Consider the following 19990-nt stretch of genomic DNA (forward strand, 5'->3'; position numbering starts at 1 on the left):
GTGCTTGTCCACTATTAGTAAGAGAGAGTTAGCTTGGCTAATTGTAGTTGAAAGGAAAAAATGAGTTTCTGTCTTGCTACTACTTTATTTTAGAGCCTTAATATTCTAAATAAATTCTTCGATCTTCTTTTTAGGGCACCAATGCCTCTGCTCTGGAAAAAGACATTGGCCCAGAGCAGTTTCCAATTAATGAACACTATTTTGGATTGGTCAATGTAAGTACCATTTTCAGTAGGGAAACCATATACAGAACTATGGCTTTAATGTTACTTGAACATTGGTGTCTTTTTTTTTCTTTTTTTTTTCCTTCCCCCAGTCCTGTTCTAAGGCAGGACTGTAGTTTTGCTTGTTGTTTTGTGTTTGTTGTTGTTTTTTTTTTAAAGTGCAGCTCATGTTCCAATTTTAGGCAAAGTGGGTCGCAAAACCGTATCAGGTGTTTGAAGATAGACTCACAGATCCCCAGAGAAAACAGTTTGCTGTTCCACGAATATTTTCAGTGATTAGAAATTACACTTCAATAAAGTCTCTTTTAGCTATGAAATGTGAGGGACAGTCTCTAATTTTTGGTTGGAAGTGATGCAAATATGTACGAGCTTAGGTACAGCAGCCTGCATCAGGGACTCTCTTAGGAGAAGCTTTTTTATCTGACTAAGGAGAGAATGAGTGAGAAGGCTGTTTAATGACTTGTTTATTCCCATAAAAGTAAAGCAGATATAGTATCTCTTCCATTGAAAACATTAGTCATTCTGCTACTGAGCAGCAAGATACAGCCCACCAAGAGTGTATTAATATATGGAAACAAGCTTAACGAGATCCACTACAATAAATATATCTCTTGCAAGTGGAAACTTCTGCTTTGTATCCTAGTTAATGTAGAACACCATAGTTGTTTGTTTTGTTTTTTTCCCGTGAAGTGTCAAGTGTGGGTGTGGAAGATATTTCTACAGTAGCTGCATGGCAAAATGGTTGGTATGTGACAGGGACATAGAAGCCAGAGTTGAATGAAGCAACTAGTTTTATTGTGATGCCCAGGGATTAAGATTGTTTTTACTTTTACATGGCAGTTTGGGAACACCTGCTACTGTAACTCCGTGCTGCAGGCACTGTATTTTTGCCGGCCGTTTCGGGAAAATGTATTATCATACAAGGCCCAACAGAAAAAGAAGGAAAATCTCTTGACTTGCCTGGCAGATCTTTTCCACAGTATTGCTACTCAGAAGAAGAAAGTTGGAGTTATTCCACCAAAGAAGTTCATATCAAGGTTACGAAAAGAGAATGGTAAGCAGAAAACTGGAATCCACTTAGACAGTAATATGTTCATCAGTATAAATAAATGTGGCTTCAAGGGACAATGTGATCATATTAATCAGATGTTCAGGTTAGTTTTGTAAGTTGCTTTTAGTACTTTTGGGGGTTTAGATCTTAATGTTTCAGTATCTGTATACATGATATTATGCTTGAAATAACCATACAAGGTTTCATACATTCCCAGAGGTGCAAGAATTAATGATGTTTTCACAGCATGGTGGGACAGACCGCTCTGAATAGTGATCCAGGGCTGGCAATAGCGTGATACTCTTGTCACAATTTTTTAATTAATTTTTATGCGAAGTATAGCAGAGAAAACCATTGCAGGCAGTTCACAGTACAGAGACCGTGTGACCTAGGAGGGCTACAGGCACCACTACCCCAAAACACCTGGAGGATAAGTAACTATGTATGTGGGGGTGTTCAGTGGCCTACATGTCCACTGCTGCTCTTCTTCATCAAAGTGCTGGGCAGAGTCTTACTTTGGGAAGCATCAAGCCCTTTTTGAGCATTAAGTTGGCAACAGCATATGCTTAATCTTGCAGTAGTTCTGTCTAAGGGAAATGAGGAACATCTTGAAATAAGGAAGCCTGCCACACAGCTCCATTTTGGCCTAGATTCATATCAGTGTGGGTGGTATGCTTAGAAACAGGGGAGCTTTGAATGAAGAGACAAAGTTGAACACCTGGAAGAAATTTCTTCCTGGTGACAGCATATAAATGGGCAGACTGTTCATTCCAGAGCAGGCGTTTGAAAGTGTGACAAAGTTAGCTCTGAGTCATCTGGTGATAAATGCCCCCACACTATTGGGAATCACTTTTAGGGATTGGATCTTATGTTTTCAGCTTTTTTAAATTAGGGCCACACTTAATGTGTATTAACCTCGGCTAGACACTGCAAAGACAAAGGATCTTTGCCATGTTTTCTGAGGAAATCCACGTGAGCTTTTTCAGGAGCAGGGGGATAAAAATACACATTTCTTGGGAACACAGATTCTTTTCACTTCAACGTGGTGGGCAAATTAAGCCTTCACTGGAGAAGTCTGTACTAAATCACTGCGATATTCTCCCCACCTCCTGCAAGCATTTCTTATTGAAAAGGACAAGTCTCTGCTCATCAGATTTGTGTGTGTGAAAAATGAGCTTCATTAAATGGTGTTATTATTACTGTTTGTGGTGGGTTAACCTTGGCTGGCTGCCAGGTGCCCACCGAGCTGCTCTCTCGCACCCGTCCTCAGCAGGACAAGGGATGAAAATAAGATGAAAAAAATGTATGCGTTGAGATAAAGGCAGTTTAATTAAAAAAAAAAAACAACAACAAAACACAAACAAATGAAAAACAAACAAAAAACAATGGCCGCATGCAGAAGCAAAGCAAAACCAAAAGAGATTTATTCTCTGCCTCCCATCAGCAGGCAATTTCCAGCCACTCCCTGAGAAGAAACCTCTTGGTATGCATAGGAGCTGCTCTGGAAGACAAACATCTTAATAGTGAATGCCCCCCGCTCCTTTCTCTTAGCTTTTATTGCTGAACACCATGTCACATGGTACAGAACATCCCTTTGGTCAGTTTGGGTCAGCTGTCCCAGTTATGTCCCCTCCCAACCTCTTGCCCACCCCCAGCCTACCAGCTTTTGGGGGCTGGGGGATTGGAGAGCCAGCCTTGATGCCGCACGGGCACTGCTCAGCAACAGCCACAACGTTAGTGCGTCACCAACACCCCTGCAGCCAGATGTACAAAGCACAGCACTGTGTGCGCTGTTAGGAGGACAGGGAACTCCACCCCAGCCAGACACAGCTCACTGGTATGTGTCAGTATCCAAGGTCTTCAGCTGCCCCAGCCACATGTCTCACTGTCCAAACTCTGTGATGTTCCTAAGTGTCTGACGGACTTGGAATATATGGGTGGGAGTCAGTGCTGTCTAAAGTTAGACATCTAGTCTAAGCAATTAATTTAGGCTGAGTCACCCACTTGCTTTCTTCATTGACTGTAGTGGGATCCTACACAACCATCTCCACAGAAGAGCCTAACCTTTCCAGCAGCTAAAGTTAGGTGAGATGAAACCTTCTCCCAAACTAGTTTCACTGAAGCCAGCGTGGCTGCAAAACTGTTCTTCTTTGGCATCATTCCAAATGCTTTGCTGAGCAAGGACTAGTACATTTATTTGAAAAGAAATAATGAATTTAGTTTGCTTTCTTGAAGGAGAGGATATACTTAACTTTTGAAATCTCAACTCTCTTCTTCACAGATCTCTTTGACAATTACATGCAGCAGGATGCACATGAGTTTTTAAATTACCTGCTGAACACCATCGCAGACATTTTGCAGGAGGAGAAGAAACAGGAAAAGCAAAATGGGAAACTGAAAAATGGCAACATGAATGAAGCTGAAGAGAACAATAAACAAGAACTCACCTGGGTGCATGAGATTTTTCAGGGAACACTGACTAACGAAACTAGATGTTTGAACTGTGAAACCGTAAGCATTGGGATAGATTTTTTTTCTTGTTGCCCATTAATTGGTATATACATTTTATATATATAAATATATGAATTTTTCAGACATCTGAGAATTGTGGATATTCCTGTAGACATAACTTCTTAAAGTGAGTATATTCTTTTCTAAAAATTTATTTTTCTAGGCATTACTTGGTTAACCTATGCCAAGTCTTGCTGTCCTAATACATACCTCTACAGTTAATATCCTCACTAGTTAATCAATACAGTTCCTTATTACTGTAACTTTGGGAGAAGATATTCACATCATTATTCCATGAATAACTGAAAAGTTAAGATGAATTTGTGTTAATTCAATCCTAAGAATGTGACTGGCATACAGAGAGTTTGTTATTAACAAACTGTATTCTTATCTCCATAATATTTTCTAGAGAATGCTGTCAGTTTGAAGGCTCTCATGTTTGAAGTATGAGTAAAAAGTAGTTTTAGTTAGGAAGCCTGATTGCAAGTCTCGTATCGATTTGTGTGGTTTTCAATCACATGCTTCTACTTAAAGGGGAAAAAAAAGTTTCTCTCTGTAATGTTGCTATGTGAAAGACTAACACAGGCAGGAAAAAGAAAATCTGTTTAGGGGAGAGCACTGACACCGACTTTCCAAAAAGTTTGGAATTAACTTCACCTAACCTTTGCTTCGTAAAAGGTAGGTGTCAAGGATGAACTAGTTTTCTTAGCTCCTTCTGTAGATGATGGAGATTGCAAAGGAGCTCCTGCAGGAAGCTCTCTCCACCTGTCTCCAAGCTGTCATGACACACAAAGTTTTGAGCAGTATCAGGCATTCCGTCTGCTCCATACAGCTTGTTCTGGTTCCATGTTGTTACGGAGCTGCTGCAATTGTTGGTGCAGCAATGCCGCGAACTGGGTCAGCAAAGTGATCTAACAATCATGTGTTTTTAACTCAGACCAGTACTGCTGCCAAGGACCTCCTCTAAAGAAAACGCATCTTTAGATCACCTGCATTAAGATGGGAGGAGAAGGTTATCTTCAGCAAGCAAGATGAGGTTAAATATCTAACTTTAGACAGCTGAAGTAAGGTGACATAAACCCTACCCAGGTCCTACCAGATGTGTAAAACAACATATTCTGATATTTCTAATTATAAAGAATAGCTCTGTACTCCAAGAAAATATGACTTCTCTGGGGATTTGGGTCAGAGAGCAAGAAAAAAATATGCAGTGATAGTCAACATAAAAGAAGGAGTTGGACCAAGTTTGGAATAAGCTTGTGTAAGTAAAAACATGACGGAGAGATTGAAAACTATTTATTTAATCTATTTCAATTATAACACCCCAAGAAACAATAGCAAGTTAAAATAAGCAAAAGGATAGAATTATTTTTTAACTCACAAGCTTCTTTAAATGGCCGCGGCCTAATTATGAACTAATATCCAGTGTTTATTCAGACAAAGTGTACTGAAGTCAGGATGTGTCCTTGGATAACAGCAAAACTGCACAATACCCTATTTGTAATTCCAGGTGACCAAGCTTTGTGGAAAAAATCATGCTAGCTACTGGTGCTGTGGGAAGGCTTGTCTATAGCCTCTTGTGAATGCAGAAATACTGTATTCTACTGAGGATACTTTTCTAGTTTGTTTTTTTTTTTTTTTCCTTGTATTATTTTATCTTGAAATCTTTGGGAAACAGTAAAATGGACTCAAAGGTGTTCCTTTGCTAAAGTATGAATATGTAGTGCATGAAGAATCATTAGATTCCAGTAGTTCTTATTTTCACTCACAGTGAAACTTGCAGTTTCCATCTGATTTTACAGCTACCTTTAGTTTCAGTCTGTATCATTCTTGCTACAACTAGCTCACCTCCCCCTTTCAGTAAATACTTGATATTTTGAAATCAATAACAAAATTCCTAGCTTCTTGGTGGCATTCAAATGAAACACTATACTTGTCAAAGACTTTTCCAAGTATTTAACCTCTTTCTTGATACACCGTGCGTCTGACAACTCCAGTTCCAGCCGTAGAGACACAATGTTCTCTGAAGCTTTGTCACTCTACCTTTCCAATTCCAGCTGTGTGTTTATACTGCAGTTGACTGCTGCCAGTTTCGTGGTTTCCTGTCTCGTGGGTCAAGTCATGTCTCAGGGAGGATTTGTGTCTGAAGAGCTGCTATTCATTTTAATTGGGTGCACTTTATCTTAATACCAAGATTCATCCTGCTAAAGGTGTTCCTCTGGATCCAGCACTGATACAGGCTGCATTCACTGCGTTTATAGTATCTCTGATATAATGCACAGATGAGCTGAAAGCTGGACATAACTTCCACATCCATAGAATTGCAGAAATCTGAGCAGGAGGGACTTGTGTCAGAACAATGGATTCAACCCCCCACTGAAGTTCTTGATTTGAACTTAACTATCCTGTCATCTGATTTAGTTATTCTAAGGAAATGTAGTCATAGGAGGCAAATATGGTGTGTTCATGCAGCATTTTATACACAAAATGGTTATTATGCATATGACTAAATTCATGTGCAGTAATTCTGCAGTCTTTTTAACTCACTGAAGTATTACAACAATTATGTTTGTAGGGTTTTTTTTACATTCTTTCATCTTCAAGATTGAACACTAAGTGAAAAATCGTTTTCAAAGCAAAAATCAAGATCTGCCATTCTGAAAATATTTGAGGTCATTTTTAAAAAACAAAACCTCTTTCTTAGAATTTTTCTCCTCTTGTTCCTTAAAAAAATGGAAAAATCAAAATTATTTTGCAAAATATCATCACTTTGCCATTTTTACCTATAATCTTTCAATTATTTAATCAAAATTATTGACCAGGAACAATATTCACTGAGTGAATGCAGCTGTGTCAACCAGAAATATAAAGCCAGCCTTTGGAACGCTCACTGGAAAGAAATCACAACATGGTTAAATATGTAATTTCTTGACAGACACTTATTTGGAAAATATCTTCATTGCATCCTTAATAGTGGAAATAATTATGTAGGGCATAAGCTGTGATTACATAGTGTAATATATTATATAAAGGGTGAATAAAATTCCAGTAAAATAAGAAACTAAGCTGTTTTGCGTAACAAGGGAACATATATAATACACTAGTCACATCTAATATAGGCAATGATGGTCCCCCTTTAATGACCAGTAGACGGCAGTCACTAGTTGGTGGGTTTGAATAAGTGGAACAGACAGAAGCTAAATTACATTAAACCTGGATTGGTAGAGTTACTAATAAATACAGTCACGGTGAACTAGAAAAAAAATGGAAAGCATTGACATGAATTATTTCTGTGTAATTCATTTCTGCAGAAATTGCTCTGTCTTTAACATTTGCACATAGACATAAACGATGTTTAGATGTGTGACATTTTACTACATCTCTGTTTTACATGTATATTTTTTGCAACAGGTTAGTAGCAAAGACGAAGATTTTCTTGACCTTTCTGTTGATGTGGAGCAGAACACATCAATTACACACTGTCTAAGGTAAATGAATGCACCTCTCCAGCAGATAGTTCTGTCTGACTTTGCTAAATTTCCCAAGCCTAGTATGTACAGAAAAGAGAAGTAGAATAACATTGGGGTCTTGAGCTTTTCTTAAGGAGAAGAAAAATAATGTAAACTGGATATTTTCTCTAATGACAAAATATACATGAATATATTTTCTTTTACTCACTTTCTGTTTCAATTTATGTGTTTGAAAGAGAAAAAAGATCATCTTGTGGGGAAGATAATTGATTGCCTTGTCATCCTCAAGAATTACTGCAGAATAATAATTGGCTTCAAATGGATTTACATGTGCTTATCTTTAAGCTTCTACTCAAGTGTTTTGTTGATTAGGAGTTACGTGCATATTAAAAGTTAAGTGTGTGCTTTGCAGAATGAATGCTAGAGCCCCTAGAGGACAAAAGATTTCAAAAGTCTACTTTTTTTCCATATTAAGTTTCTTATTCTGTGCCTCATCCTCAAATTATCGGGAGAAGACTTTCATTCTAAGTTTCAGTTCTGCTCCTAGTACACTCTTAACTATTAAACAAACAATTTGGAGATCAAAATAAAATCAATATCTATCAAAGTTCTACCATCTGTATATATTTCTTTATGTTAGAAAAATATTATTTCCATAGCTTCACTTTGAGGTGAAAAGGAAACCAACACATTCCACAAGTTAGGTTTTTGAGGTGGGTTTTTGGTGGTGGTGGTGGTTTTGTGTGTGTGTTATTTTGTTTGTTTAAGTTTATGTGTTAGGCTTTGAAAATAAACATCAGATTCCTTCCTTAATAAAAGACCTAAAACATACACAAACACATTCTTTTGAATCTTGCAGCATTATGTTCCCCATGCATATAACCCATCTCTAATCTTTTCTAAAGTTTCAGCTCTTCATTTATGATTCCTTCAAAGTTCACCATGTTTTTTAGAGGAACTGGCAGAATTCAGTTATTTTTGTCTTTAAATTCAAGTATGAAATCAGATACTTGAGATCAATGTTTACCATTGAAGAAAATATTTTCCAGTGATCATGCTTTATTTTTCTTTTAGGTAAATAATCGTAGTTATGGTCAAAGTTTTGTTGCAATGTATCTTTCAAGAGATGTGTTTTGTCCTAAATTTCAGCACTTTCTGATCAAACTGTTTAAGACCACAAAAAGAAAGGAAAAAACCCCAACTAGTTAAAGCATTCTCAGTATAAATATTATTCAGTCATGTGAAGTGTCTCTCTGTCATGCTCTGTCAACCTTTAAAGAACTTAACACTTGAAAATGGAAAATCCTCCCCTTTTACAAAGTTATGTAAATAACTTTTAATAATGTATGGCCTGGTAATCTATATAGTCTTCAGCTCTCCCATCTACCCCTGTGGTGATGATGCCAGGCAGAAATAATCATCCAGAATCCTCCCTTTGCCTTTGTTAAGATGATTCTGTGCTGCCTACTGTGGGAGCAGGCTGAACTTGCAGGTAGCACAGCTTCAGCCTCTGTCCATGTGGGCTGCAATGCTAAATTAGAGATTATTGGGTCAGAATGGGTCCAAATTTGTCTGGAGTTCGGAAGTCTATTAGGTACAATGTAGGTGCAATCAACAGGACAGATCTGGGCTTCAGATATATCTGAGGCCCAAAGTCACAAGAAAACCTGTGTGCTTAAGCTGGGAGATAGGGGCTTATGTCTGTATCTGCAGTTCTCAAAATGCCTGCTCAGCTGCAATGTAACACTAGAGGTGACAAAAAAATCACTGTCATTTTTTTTACAATTGAGTTTTCCTAGGTACCTAAAATTCTGCTCTGAAGCGTATCAGCACTGTGATTTCAGGCAAATCTTTCTGGTGAACTGAGAAGCATTATCAAACCAGCCTTCCTCTGCCTCTCTCACTTCCAAAGCTCGATCCAGAAACATTTCCAAGTGTATTTACTTGATCAGGATTTACAAAATCTTCTATACTAGCTGACATCTTCCTTTTTAGAAAACGAGAAGGTATAATCAAATAGCTTCTGAATGAGAGTTCCAGAGGTTAGAGGATGCAGAAGATGGAGTTCAATTTATTTCTTCTGTGTCAGATGATTCAAGCCTATCTTACAGATCCAGACCATAAAATGTGAGCTATTTGAGGATGACAGAAGTGCATTTGAAGCTGTTCCATTCTGCAAATAATTTTAAAAGGGACTGGATGATCGAGTGACTACAGCCAAGTCTAGGTAGTCCCTTGATATGTAGGAGACCAGGATATAAGTCTCACTTTGAAATATCTGACCCTCTCCCATATCATACGGAGGGGCACCGCTCCTAATATAGGGCTGTCACAGCAGCCAGATACCTTAAGTCCCTTTGCAAACCCCAGTACAGTTGCTTTAGATGCTTTAGAAACTTCGACTCAATGGAGAGAAGATTTCATCCTGTGTTGTCTTTTTAGGGTTCCAGTTCATCAGCACGAGTGGTGCAAAAATGTTAAGATCCTTTAAGAACTGATAATTGTCTTTATTTACAGAGACTTCAGTAACACAGAGACATTATGTAGTGAACAGAAATACTACTGTGAAACTTGCTGCAGTAAACAAGAGGCACAGAAAAGGTAAGCAAAGAGCAGGCTATTTGACCATGACCCTCCTGGGCTTTGACAAACCTCCTCATTGATATTTAGTTTTTAGATACCTAGAAGCTTTATACCCCGACTGCCTTCTCTGCGTGTGCCAGAGAACCTACAGGCAGATTCGAAGCTACTACGTGTGTCTTAGTCTACAAGCTACTGCTTGTTGAGTACTGTTACTTACTAAGTGCTTTTATAATGCAAATGTTTACTCATTAGGGAAAGACAGAATAGCTTTGAACTGGTCAGGTCTTTATCATATGTGCTGTAATGGTTTCACAGGATGAGAGTAAAAAAGCTGCCAATGATTCTTGCCTTACACCTCAAGAGATTCAAGTACATGGAGCAATTGCACAGGTATACTAAGCTGTCTTATCGTGTAGTATTTCCTCTGGAGTTACGTCTCTTCAACACATCTGGCGATGCTGTCAACTTAGATCGGATGTATGACTTGGTAGCCGTCGTTGTTCACTGTGGAAGGTAAGATACTTTCACGTGTATCTTGAGCTATTGCCAGACATTTGCCAAGGGGAGAGGCATGCCTGACAAAATGTGGGGAGGGTGGGAGGGAGGACACAAACCCTGCTGCTGCATCAACTTGGCCTGGACCTCTTAGCCACCCTCTCTCATAGTAAATCTGTACTTGTTCTAAAAACAATGTCTCAGGCCTCCAAAAGTCACAAGGTTGGCTTAAATTAATGGAGCCGACTCCTTCCGCATGAGCCCACTTAGACAGCTTGGGAGCCAGGGCTCTGTGAGGGCCAGGCACTGCTAGCATGCAGGCCCTACGGCAGCACACCTTGGTCTCCTGTCAAGGCAATGACAATCACAGCTTTAATAAAGATTCTCACATAGCGGATATTGTCAAAGAAGAAACAAACAAAAAATCCTTGGGGCTCTAGGAATACAACTTATTCTCACTTTTCTCAAAGACTGCGTAACCAAATATTCATGGTTCATACTAAACAATTTTCCTTCTCAAATTTAGTTTATAATGTTTTAAAAATACTTGCAACAGTTGATGCTGGTGATGAGCAAATTTTTAAGTGTTCTATAGGTTAATTTGCAAACGGTCGCAGCACAGATGAAAACAACACATTTAGCTTTCAGTTCATGAAATCTTTGCAATAAGTCAGTAACAAGGTGAGAGGAGTACGTGTTGTCTGTACTGCCAGGGGTGGGTTTACTATGTTCTTTGTAACATTTAGTTATACTTCGGACTGCCTGCATATAGAAATGGATTTATCAAAATGGACTCAACGGTATCTTCTAATATTTCAGGTTTTGTGTTTTTGTTTTGCTTTCTAGTGGACCGAATCGAGGGCATTATATTACTATCGTGAAAAGTCACGGATTTTGGCTCTTGTTTGATGATGACATTGTAGAGGTCAGTATGCTGAAGGTCATGAGCACAATATTTGTGTTTATGTTCTCTTTTCTATTTGGGGTTGAAATTCTGATCTAGATCTGGGTACAGATTACTAGTTTGCAAAGCTACAGTTTGGTTGTAATGTGACATTCAGCTCAACTCTGTTAGCAACTAAGATTGCAAACACAATTATTAATCCTGTAGTTCTTACTGTCAATGTCAGAGGGGGTTGTTTTATTTCAGAGCAACATTAAATGTTTTTAATATCCGACTTCAAGGGTTTAATTTGGAATGATTTCATTATTTTGGAAGATTTGTTCACATCTAATAAAATCAATTTAATCCATCAAAACCTAAAATATCCAGGAACTGTTTTGCAATCCTTGGCAGTATCACTTGGCAAAATTAGACTGGATAAAGTTAGTCTTGCAGTAGAACTTCAATCTTTGAACAACTAGGAAGTTATAAGAAAGTCCAGACTCTGTAGTCAGTCTGGGTTTGTCTGAATGTAAATTAGAGCGGGATCTGGCCCACAGCTGTTACAGATTCTGTCTAAGCACACTGCAATTAATTCCTAAGCAAACCCTTTATGTCACTGTAGCACCTTGGCAAAGCTGGGGGTTTGAGTCTGATTTCCCTAAAGTAAATCCAATGGAGGAAAGTAAGCACTGGGACATTGGATGTGTCATGTCTTGAAGAGGGTTTCTGGAAACTGCAGAAAGGTGGGGTCGCATGGTCACATTTGTGTGTTTTAACAGTGTTCACTACTGCATTCCAAGGAGTCTCTCTGCTATTGGGAAAAGCCTAATTCAGTTAGGTTCTCTGAGACAAACATTCCTATTGACTTCCATGAGTGAGACCAGTAGGGCTTAAGCCCCTGAATGTTACCCTTTCACCACTTAAATTGCAAACAGAATTCGTTAATTGCTACCCTGAAACAAATTACTTTGTCTTTTGCGTCTATACAATCATTTAATTCATGTTTGGTATTTCTTTTACCTGACAGCACATTAAATAATTTTATTTATTTTGCAGAAAATAGATGCTCAAGCTATTGAAGAATTCTATGGTCTGACCTCTGATATATCAAAAAATTCAGAGTCTGGCTATATTTTATTCTATCAGTCAAGAGAGTGACTTGGCAAACTGTGACAATTGCACACAACAATGCTGCACGCAACAGAAGGTGATAGTCCCCCTGAACTGACTTTTACACAGACCACATCTTGTACGGTTGAACACCACCACTCTCTGTCTCCTATTAACTGGTCTATGTGGCATTGACTATAACCATCCATTTTTGACATGCAGAACCTTGTTTTGCGGGGGATGTTTGTAGTTTTTAAGTCTGATTGAAGAATTAATTGCAGTCAGATTTTAGTGGAATTTATACAGACTAACGTTTACAGGTAATAAGTTCTGGATGTCAACTGTTAAACCCAATCCAGCTAAAATAGTATTTTATATGAAAGCATTCATTGCATTTAGGGCAAAATTGTTTAAAACTTTCTATGTGGCTTTGGGGTGTATAAATTTACAAAGCATTCCTTTAAATACATCCTGACATACACTTACTCATTTTAAGTCTAAGAAAAAAAAATCTGTTTCATGATGGAATTGTGATTGCATAGGGGATTTTTTTACATGTTACTCTCTGCTGCAAAAAGATGTTCTTCCAAAATCATTTAAGCCCTGTGTTGTTAAAAACTTCCAGTGCATAATCTCAGGCCTACAATTCACATAGAAGGATTTAAATTATAGTGGAACTAACTCTCTATGTCCAGTCACTTTGTTTATCACGAGGTAGTGCAGATGAAGTGAGATTTCAGAACTTGCAGAGCACTGGAATAAAGGGAGCAAGATGACACATATTTATAGAGATTGAACTTACCTTTCTGTTAAAAGAATATCGTAGGTTGTTTTCTTAGTTGAGTTTGCAGAAATTGCTAGACTGCTCACGTATAATATATCCATCAGAACTGAAATTACAGAGTCCATTCAGATAAGTACTGTACATATGATACATGTTACACGGCTTGATCCTGCAATTTTATTAATATCTGTAGGTCCCATTTTCATTTCTCAAGACAGAGTCCATTTCCGAGCAACATAACGTAATACATAAAACCCGTTAGTTTGCACATGCTGTCATGTATACAGAACCATAGAACGTCCTGAGTTGGAAGGGACTCACAAGGATCATCGAGTCCAACTCCTGTCCCTGCATATGACAACCCCACAGTTCACACCATGTGTCTGAGGGCATTGTCAAGTCTCTTCTGTATGTCATCTCTAACATTTTGGACATGTCTGACATCATCTAGGTCACCACAGAAACAGATAGGGCTCTGGAGTGTTTGATTTTAAAAACATCAAAAGGCTTAGTTTGTGATTTTACTGAGTGAATTTGTCTGGCACTACTCGTGTACTGGCTAATAACATTGCTGAACTCGCATGCTGGAATTTGGCAAAGAATGAGTGTAGATGAAAGTATCAACAGGGTATGAGAAGGGATCTACAGGTTGTGGCAGTGGTAACACCAGGTAACTACCTTGCTTGGTTTGACATTTTCACTCCATTGTACAATTCATGAACTTCAGTAGCCAAATTCCTATTCCAATGACATCAACAGCAAAATCACTCTTGTCTTCAGGGGGAATGACAGTTGCTTCTAGTATTTACAAGGAAATATTCTCGTCTCACAGAATTTATTTCTACCTGTTATATTTCATTCACTCTTGTTAAGTATTTATCAGACAATGTTGCTTTTGGTTGTTCTTTTAAGAAGCCTGCCTGACACTTCATGGCCAGCACTCCATTTCAAGAAATGTCTTTTGAAGTGCAGCTAAATCTTATATTTTAGTCTTCCGTAGGAAAGAGACGAAGTTTTATTTCATTGTAATCTACTGTGAATGTGAAATATCTTTTGTTAAACAGTGGTGAAAATTAAGTACTAGCTTCTACTGTAACATCAATTGAAGTTCAGTTGGATTTATCAATGGCTGTTTTGTAAACTAAAGAAATGTAGCACTTTACACTAAGAGAGAAACAGAAGTGGACCTTTCATCCAACATTATTCGTGATTTATCGTGTTATGCTGATACAAGAAAAAGGACGTAGAATGTAACCTCAGAGTTCTTACTAGGTGAATAATAGTAGCACTCTACAGAGATCACTCACATGAATGAAGGCTGGTACTCAGGTTCATGACAAGCATCATGGGGATGTAGCTCCAGTTCTTTTATTGATGTTAGAATGAAATGTTCTGTCTCTAACACAGACAGAAGACATCTTCCAGGAGACTTCAATTCTCACTGAGGCGCAGGAGCTTTTCCACAGGAAAGCTAAACCTGCAAATCCCTCTTTAATGGATTTATTTATAAGCATTCAGAATTTCCATACAAAAATATAATAATCACTTGCCTTTTAAAATGAGTAAGGTTTCCTCACTGTGAATAAAGGCAAAGGCACTTTCTAGATCGGCATTAACTAGTGCTGGTCCAAAGGTCTGTACTTCACAGTTTACTGATAAACATTCTTAGGGCATTCTTCAATTTTAAAAAAAGCAACAAAAAAATATATTCTTAAGGTATCATTTCAATGTTTTCATAAAAACAATTTTAGATCTGTTTAATTTTAGGAAATGTTTTCTGTATTTCAATTGACTTATCTGAAAAGTGATTTCTTTAATGTTAGTAATATGAATTAATATTTAAATGCTAAAGTACAGGATTATAATCTCTGGTTTTATTCAGGTGCAAGACAGCTCTAGGTTGTAAAACATACAGATAATTGCAATATGCAACTGAGAGTAAAATTACTAGAATAAGCCTTTTCATAAATTATGAAGAAAACATTTTAAATTCATGCTAGTCCATGAAAAGATCACAGCACTAGTATCACACCAGTCCAACATCAGTGGTCTGATGTCAACTCTGACAAATGGTGGAATGTTCACTTGATGCTAACACCAACTAAGCTAAGGAGCATCTTATTTTCATTAAAAAAAATGCAGTCACAATTCCATAAATTATAAGCAGTCTACAGTGTGCTGAATGCCTTGACTTCAGTCCAGCAAAAGCCTGTCCATTGTGGCCGTACAAATAAGACTGGCACTATTTGTATGGCAGCAGAACAACTCTCCTATGTCAAATTAAGTACATTCACTTTTTTCTTTAGGATTGGGAGCCTCACAGGAACAAACATATGATGTAAAATATTTTAGTTGATTAAATAAAACATAATTCATTTTCTCTTATGCTTACGTGTAGACTTCCAATCCCTTATGAAAGAATGGAAAAATATCTAGGACAATAAAAGCTTTTCAGTGAGCAGCTAGAAAAAAAATGTAGCACAGATGTCTAATATTATTCTGTGCTTCCCTAAAATGACTATTTTTATGGCATTGAGTTCTGCGGATATTAGGCCTAATGACATCTTAAGTTTCCTACTTGTTTCACATGCCGTTGCTGAGACGTATTGTCCATTTATAAGTCTCATTACTATTTTCTTACTTAGAAAAATAACATTTTTGTCCTGTGCTGTTCCACTGAACCCGATGAAGCACTGCAGTGCTGATGAATCAGTTATCTTAGAGGATGAGCTCAGACTTCAACTTCTGTGTTTCACAGAGGAGGCTGTCAGGATTTTATGTAATTTCTATTTTGGGGACATAGCAGAGGGACGCAGAAGAGGGGAGTGATGGAGAAACCATGCCAGTGAAGCAGAACACCTTGTTGAAATCAAGTCCCAAAATTACTCCTGTCAATTTTGTTTTAATAATTTACAGTTACCTCAGAGCAGTAGATTACATTTTAAAAGTCTTGTTCCTTTAGCAGTTGGAGTAAAGAAAATAAAGCAGTAGGTATTTCCTTCTCATTAGATTTAGTAAAGATATTGAAGACCTAACTAAAGTGAAACTGAAAATCACATTAGATGGTGGATCCTAAAGTGCTATGACAACCTGTCTTTTAACTTCACACACGGCATTTCATTCACTCATCTGTTACAGCACCATGTACTGGGGATCTGAGCCAACAACTTGCAGCTGCCTGTGATTTGCTGCCTCTCAGCAGCAGAACCTTCTTGTTCCATCTCTTTTTGGCTGCTTGTAGCTGACAAATGTGGGGAGTATCTTACAGCTGAACGTGTACTAGAAATTTTAAAAAGTTTTGGCTGTGCACCTGTTCTTTGCTAGTACCTTTTATCAGTGTTTGTTTTAATTTATTTCTCTTTTGTTGGTCTGTTATTCTATTTGTATAATAACTTGCATAGTTAATATTATTAGTTTTGTTTTAATTTTTATGTACTTTGATTTTTTTTAAATGCAATCAACCCAAGCACTTTAAGCAACAATGTCAATCTTGTGAAATTCCAATCAGCTTAACATTTTGCCTTTGTCTTTTTGCTTTTGCAGCTGCTTGCTTGTGATCCAATGTCTCTAGTTACAACCCAATTTACATTTTTAGGCTTGTAATCCTAGCTGGGTTGTAAATTCGGGAAGGCCAAATTTTTTCATGCACATTTGTTCAGACATAACAAGGACACAGTACTTACTACATGTCTGCTGCACATAACAGTATGTACCTGACGAGTTGGACCCACATTGCACATTTCACAACCTTTTTTGCACTCTACCTGCTAAGGCATCTGAGCATGACTGTAATGCTTTCATCTATGGCACGGTTATCAGTGACTAATTTAGAAAAGCTCCATCTTTCACAGGGGAATTCTCTTTTACCAAACACACAGCTCTCCATCAGCTGATGATACAAGTATTGCTCTCTTTGCCATTTTATCTGCGCTCTGTGCAGTCTCAAGTTTTAATAATCTTAAGAGCTGCATTTTTTTCATGGCCCTTGTGTGAGTGCTAGAAAGGAGAGCAAACCTTTTTGCATCTTTCTTCTCTACACTTGGGCTCATATAAAGGGAAGAGATAATGAAGTGGGATAAGTGCTGGTGTAAAAAAAAAAAAAACCACACCATCTATCAAAGACAATGGATGTTTCTTAGAGGCCAGCATCTGTGCTATCCATATCAGAAAGTCATTACCTGTGTTGTTAATGCAAGGGTTATTCTTAGTTTTTTAGATATTGTATTCTCTTTGATCAATGAAAAGACCAGGGCTTTTTCTGTTGCATCAGTTCTGTTGCTGAGGCTCTTCTTCTCAATTTAACGTGGCACTTAATATTTAAATAGCCCTTGGTAAGCCTCGACAGACAGAGTTTTAATTTCTTTCCAGCTAACATGCATTACTTCAAAGAGATTGCTTGAACCTGTCCACAAGACTTATTCGGATCAACACACTCCTTTCGCATACAAGGTCGAATAACACCTATCAGGAGGTATGTGCCCACCTGATGCGACCATCTGGACTAAGCCCACGCATTTTTACACACTAATGATTCTTTATCCCCTAGGAGGTTTATTCGCTGGCTTTGCATGTATGATTTAATATGAAACCACATATAACTCGCTTTATTCATGGTCTCGGAGTTTCTATAATTCTTTAATCATTCTGCTTCATTTGGTTATCAAGACTGGGTCTATTGCACAACATAAAATAACCTGACTTGTATGTGCCATTCACAGTGGTCAATTTAACAGCCTAATGCTTCTCATGAAGGCTGTTGCACGTGGCAACTTGACTATATGTAAGAATATTAAAGAGTAAGTGACTTTTCCATGATAGCACACAGGAGCTGGACTGGCATGCAGCTTCCAAACGCTCAGCTTGTACCCAGCTGAAGCTGGTGCTCTATCCTCTAGATAACCCTAACCCTACTACAGATTCTGAAGTGACAGGAGCAAACCCTTTGTGAAGACCCTTTGCAGTTCACCAAAACATCTTGCTTACCACAGTAGCTAATTAATGAATATTTGCAACTCCTCTCTCCCTGCTCCCCAAAACTCTTAATTGTAAGTATACATTCCTTAAAGTGGACGAGCTTAAACATCAGCTTTGTATTTGCAGCGGTGTTCGTCTTTGCAGATGTCCCAAGACAGATTGTGTTCACATACCAAGTAGTTTCCCAGTCCTCGCTCATCTCTCATTCTAACAGCAAGAGCAACATCAGGGCAGCCACATTACAGATTCAAATGGTTTTCCTGGAGACAATTTTATAGCTTCAGCAGCTTTTGTTAAAGACGACCTGACACAAGCTCCATAACATATCCATGACTCTTTAGGAGCAAAGTCACCTTATGCTGTTTGAATGTGAGAATAGGGTAGGAGGAAGAAGAGAGAGGAGAGCAAGAAATATAGAAAGGGCTGGTTTTTGGAGGCATTGAATATGTATATCTCTTTGTAAATATACAGACCCTCCCCACCTTGTCAAAATGATGCAATCATAGTAAAACTACTTTAATATTTTGTGCTAGTTTTTAAGTGGAGTAAGAGGTAGTAAAATTATTAGGCACACAACTGGGGACACATAAAAACACTGACTTTCTAGTAAAGCATACAATACATGGTGTATGTATACAGTTGAGTATTGCTCTTTTTAATCATGTACATGTAATTAAACCCTGCACTACCTGCAGAACTGTAAGATAAATCTCATGTTGGTTATTAAGGTTGTAACATAAGAAAACAGTATTTTCTCCTGTTAACATGTTTATATTTTACATAAAATAAACTCCCTAGCTGATCTTGCTTCCATTCAACTTGCTTTGAATTCAGCTGGAGCCAGACTAAGGCTGGACCTTGATGTTGGTTGTTACACAAAATGCTTCTGAATGTCAGGTATCTGTATTCTTACAGATGGCAAGATTGCTGATGCTCGCTTTTTATTTCATCTAATGGAGTCATTGCATTTTCAGTGACTTCAGAGAATATTTTACCACCTGGGCTGCCTCTGAAGTGTCTTAAAGGGAACAAATTCTGAATGCAAATCATGAGTTGTCTCAGTGGAATATACACACAATTGCGTGACTGAGCTGTACCTAGTCAGAGCACATCGCTGACCTTGCCAGTGTTACTGAGAACAGCTAAAACTGAACCAACCAAAAAGCAGCCAGAATTGAACTACCTTTTGCACCAGGGAACAATGAGAACCCCAAGCTCTATAGCCTGTTATTTTACCTGTGTCTACCGGAGTAGGAAAGAGTTTTGCTAATGAGGTCTAAAATTCTGTCAGAGAACGGAAAGTTTCCTGTAGTCTGCTCATTTTCCTGAAGTTATTCATTAGCAAACACAATTTACTTACTCAAAAGTGGGGTAAATAAAAGGCTGGAGTTTCTTGCTCTTGTCTAAATGGATTCTTGTTATTCCCTCAGAACCATTTAGAGAACCAAAATCAAACAGAGCTATCAAACAGCATGTTAAATTTGTAACTAATATGCTATAAGATTTATGGCGCATAATACTATCAAAAGACTACGTTGAAAAACACTTCATATCTTACAGTACAGATTTCCTCTCAAATTAAAAAACTTGAACCACCTTCAAACTTATTTCTAGGTTATTAGAACATAAGCTTTTAACTGCAGGATGGAGAGAGAAATTTAAAACACAGGAGATGACTGAAATAAATAAGTCTCAAATCCATACTTTTAAAGCACTTTAAAGAAATGAAATTTAAAGTGTACATATAAAGAAACCAAGAAAAGGTTTCCAAGAGCAGGGTACATGGACTCCTCTAGAATTGCTCTCACCTCAGAAATGCATTTTTCCAGAAGCTGTATGATGTTTACATATGTGTCTGTTTCTTATTTTTTTATATGAGTTAGAATAATGATTTTAGACTAG

At 37.8% G+C, this 19990-nt stretch overlaps 1 protein-coding gene across 3 annotated transcripts in view; it reads left to right on the plus strand.

Moving 5' to 3' along the window:
- The window catches only part of USP46 (ubiquitin specific peptidase 46), a 31904-nt gene extending 13028 nt beyond the window's left edge, over positions 1-18876 (plus strand). The window contains exons 2-10 of one of the 3 annotated variants that reach the window (XM_065634182.1): positions 135-215; positions 1065-1278; positions 3557-3786; positions 7198-7274; positions 9774-9857; positions 10155-10352; positions 11181-11259; positions 17483-17585; positions 18215-18876. In XM_065634182.1, coding sequence (XP_065490254.1) covers positions 135-215; positions 1065-1278; positions 3557-3786; positions 7198-7274; positions 9774-9857; positions 10155-10352; positions 11181-11259; positions 17483-17572 — 1053 coding nt within the window. In that variant the 3' untranslated portion in view covers positions 17573-17585; positions 18215-18876. Of the gene's footprint in view, positions 1-134; positions 216-1064; positions 1279-3556; positions 3787-7197; positions 7275-9773; positions 9858-10154; positions 10353-11180; positions 11260-12276; positions 14826-17482 lie in introns of those variants that run through there. The other 2 variants (XM_065634181.1, XM_065634180.1) reach the window with 2 other exon arrangements.
- The last annotated feature ends 1114 nt before the right edge of the window (positions 18877-19990 follow it).

This window comes from Caloenas nicobarica, chromosome 4 (genome assembly GCF_036013445.1).
Source record: "Caloenas nicobarica isolate bCalNic1 chromosome 4, bCalNic1.hap1, whole genome shotgun sequence".
Lineage (NCBI taxonomy): Eukaryota > Metazoa > Chordata > Aves > Columbiformes > Columbidae > Caloenas > Caloenas nicobarica.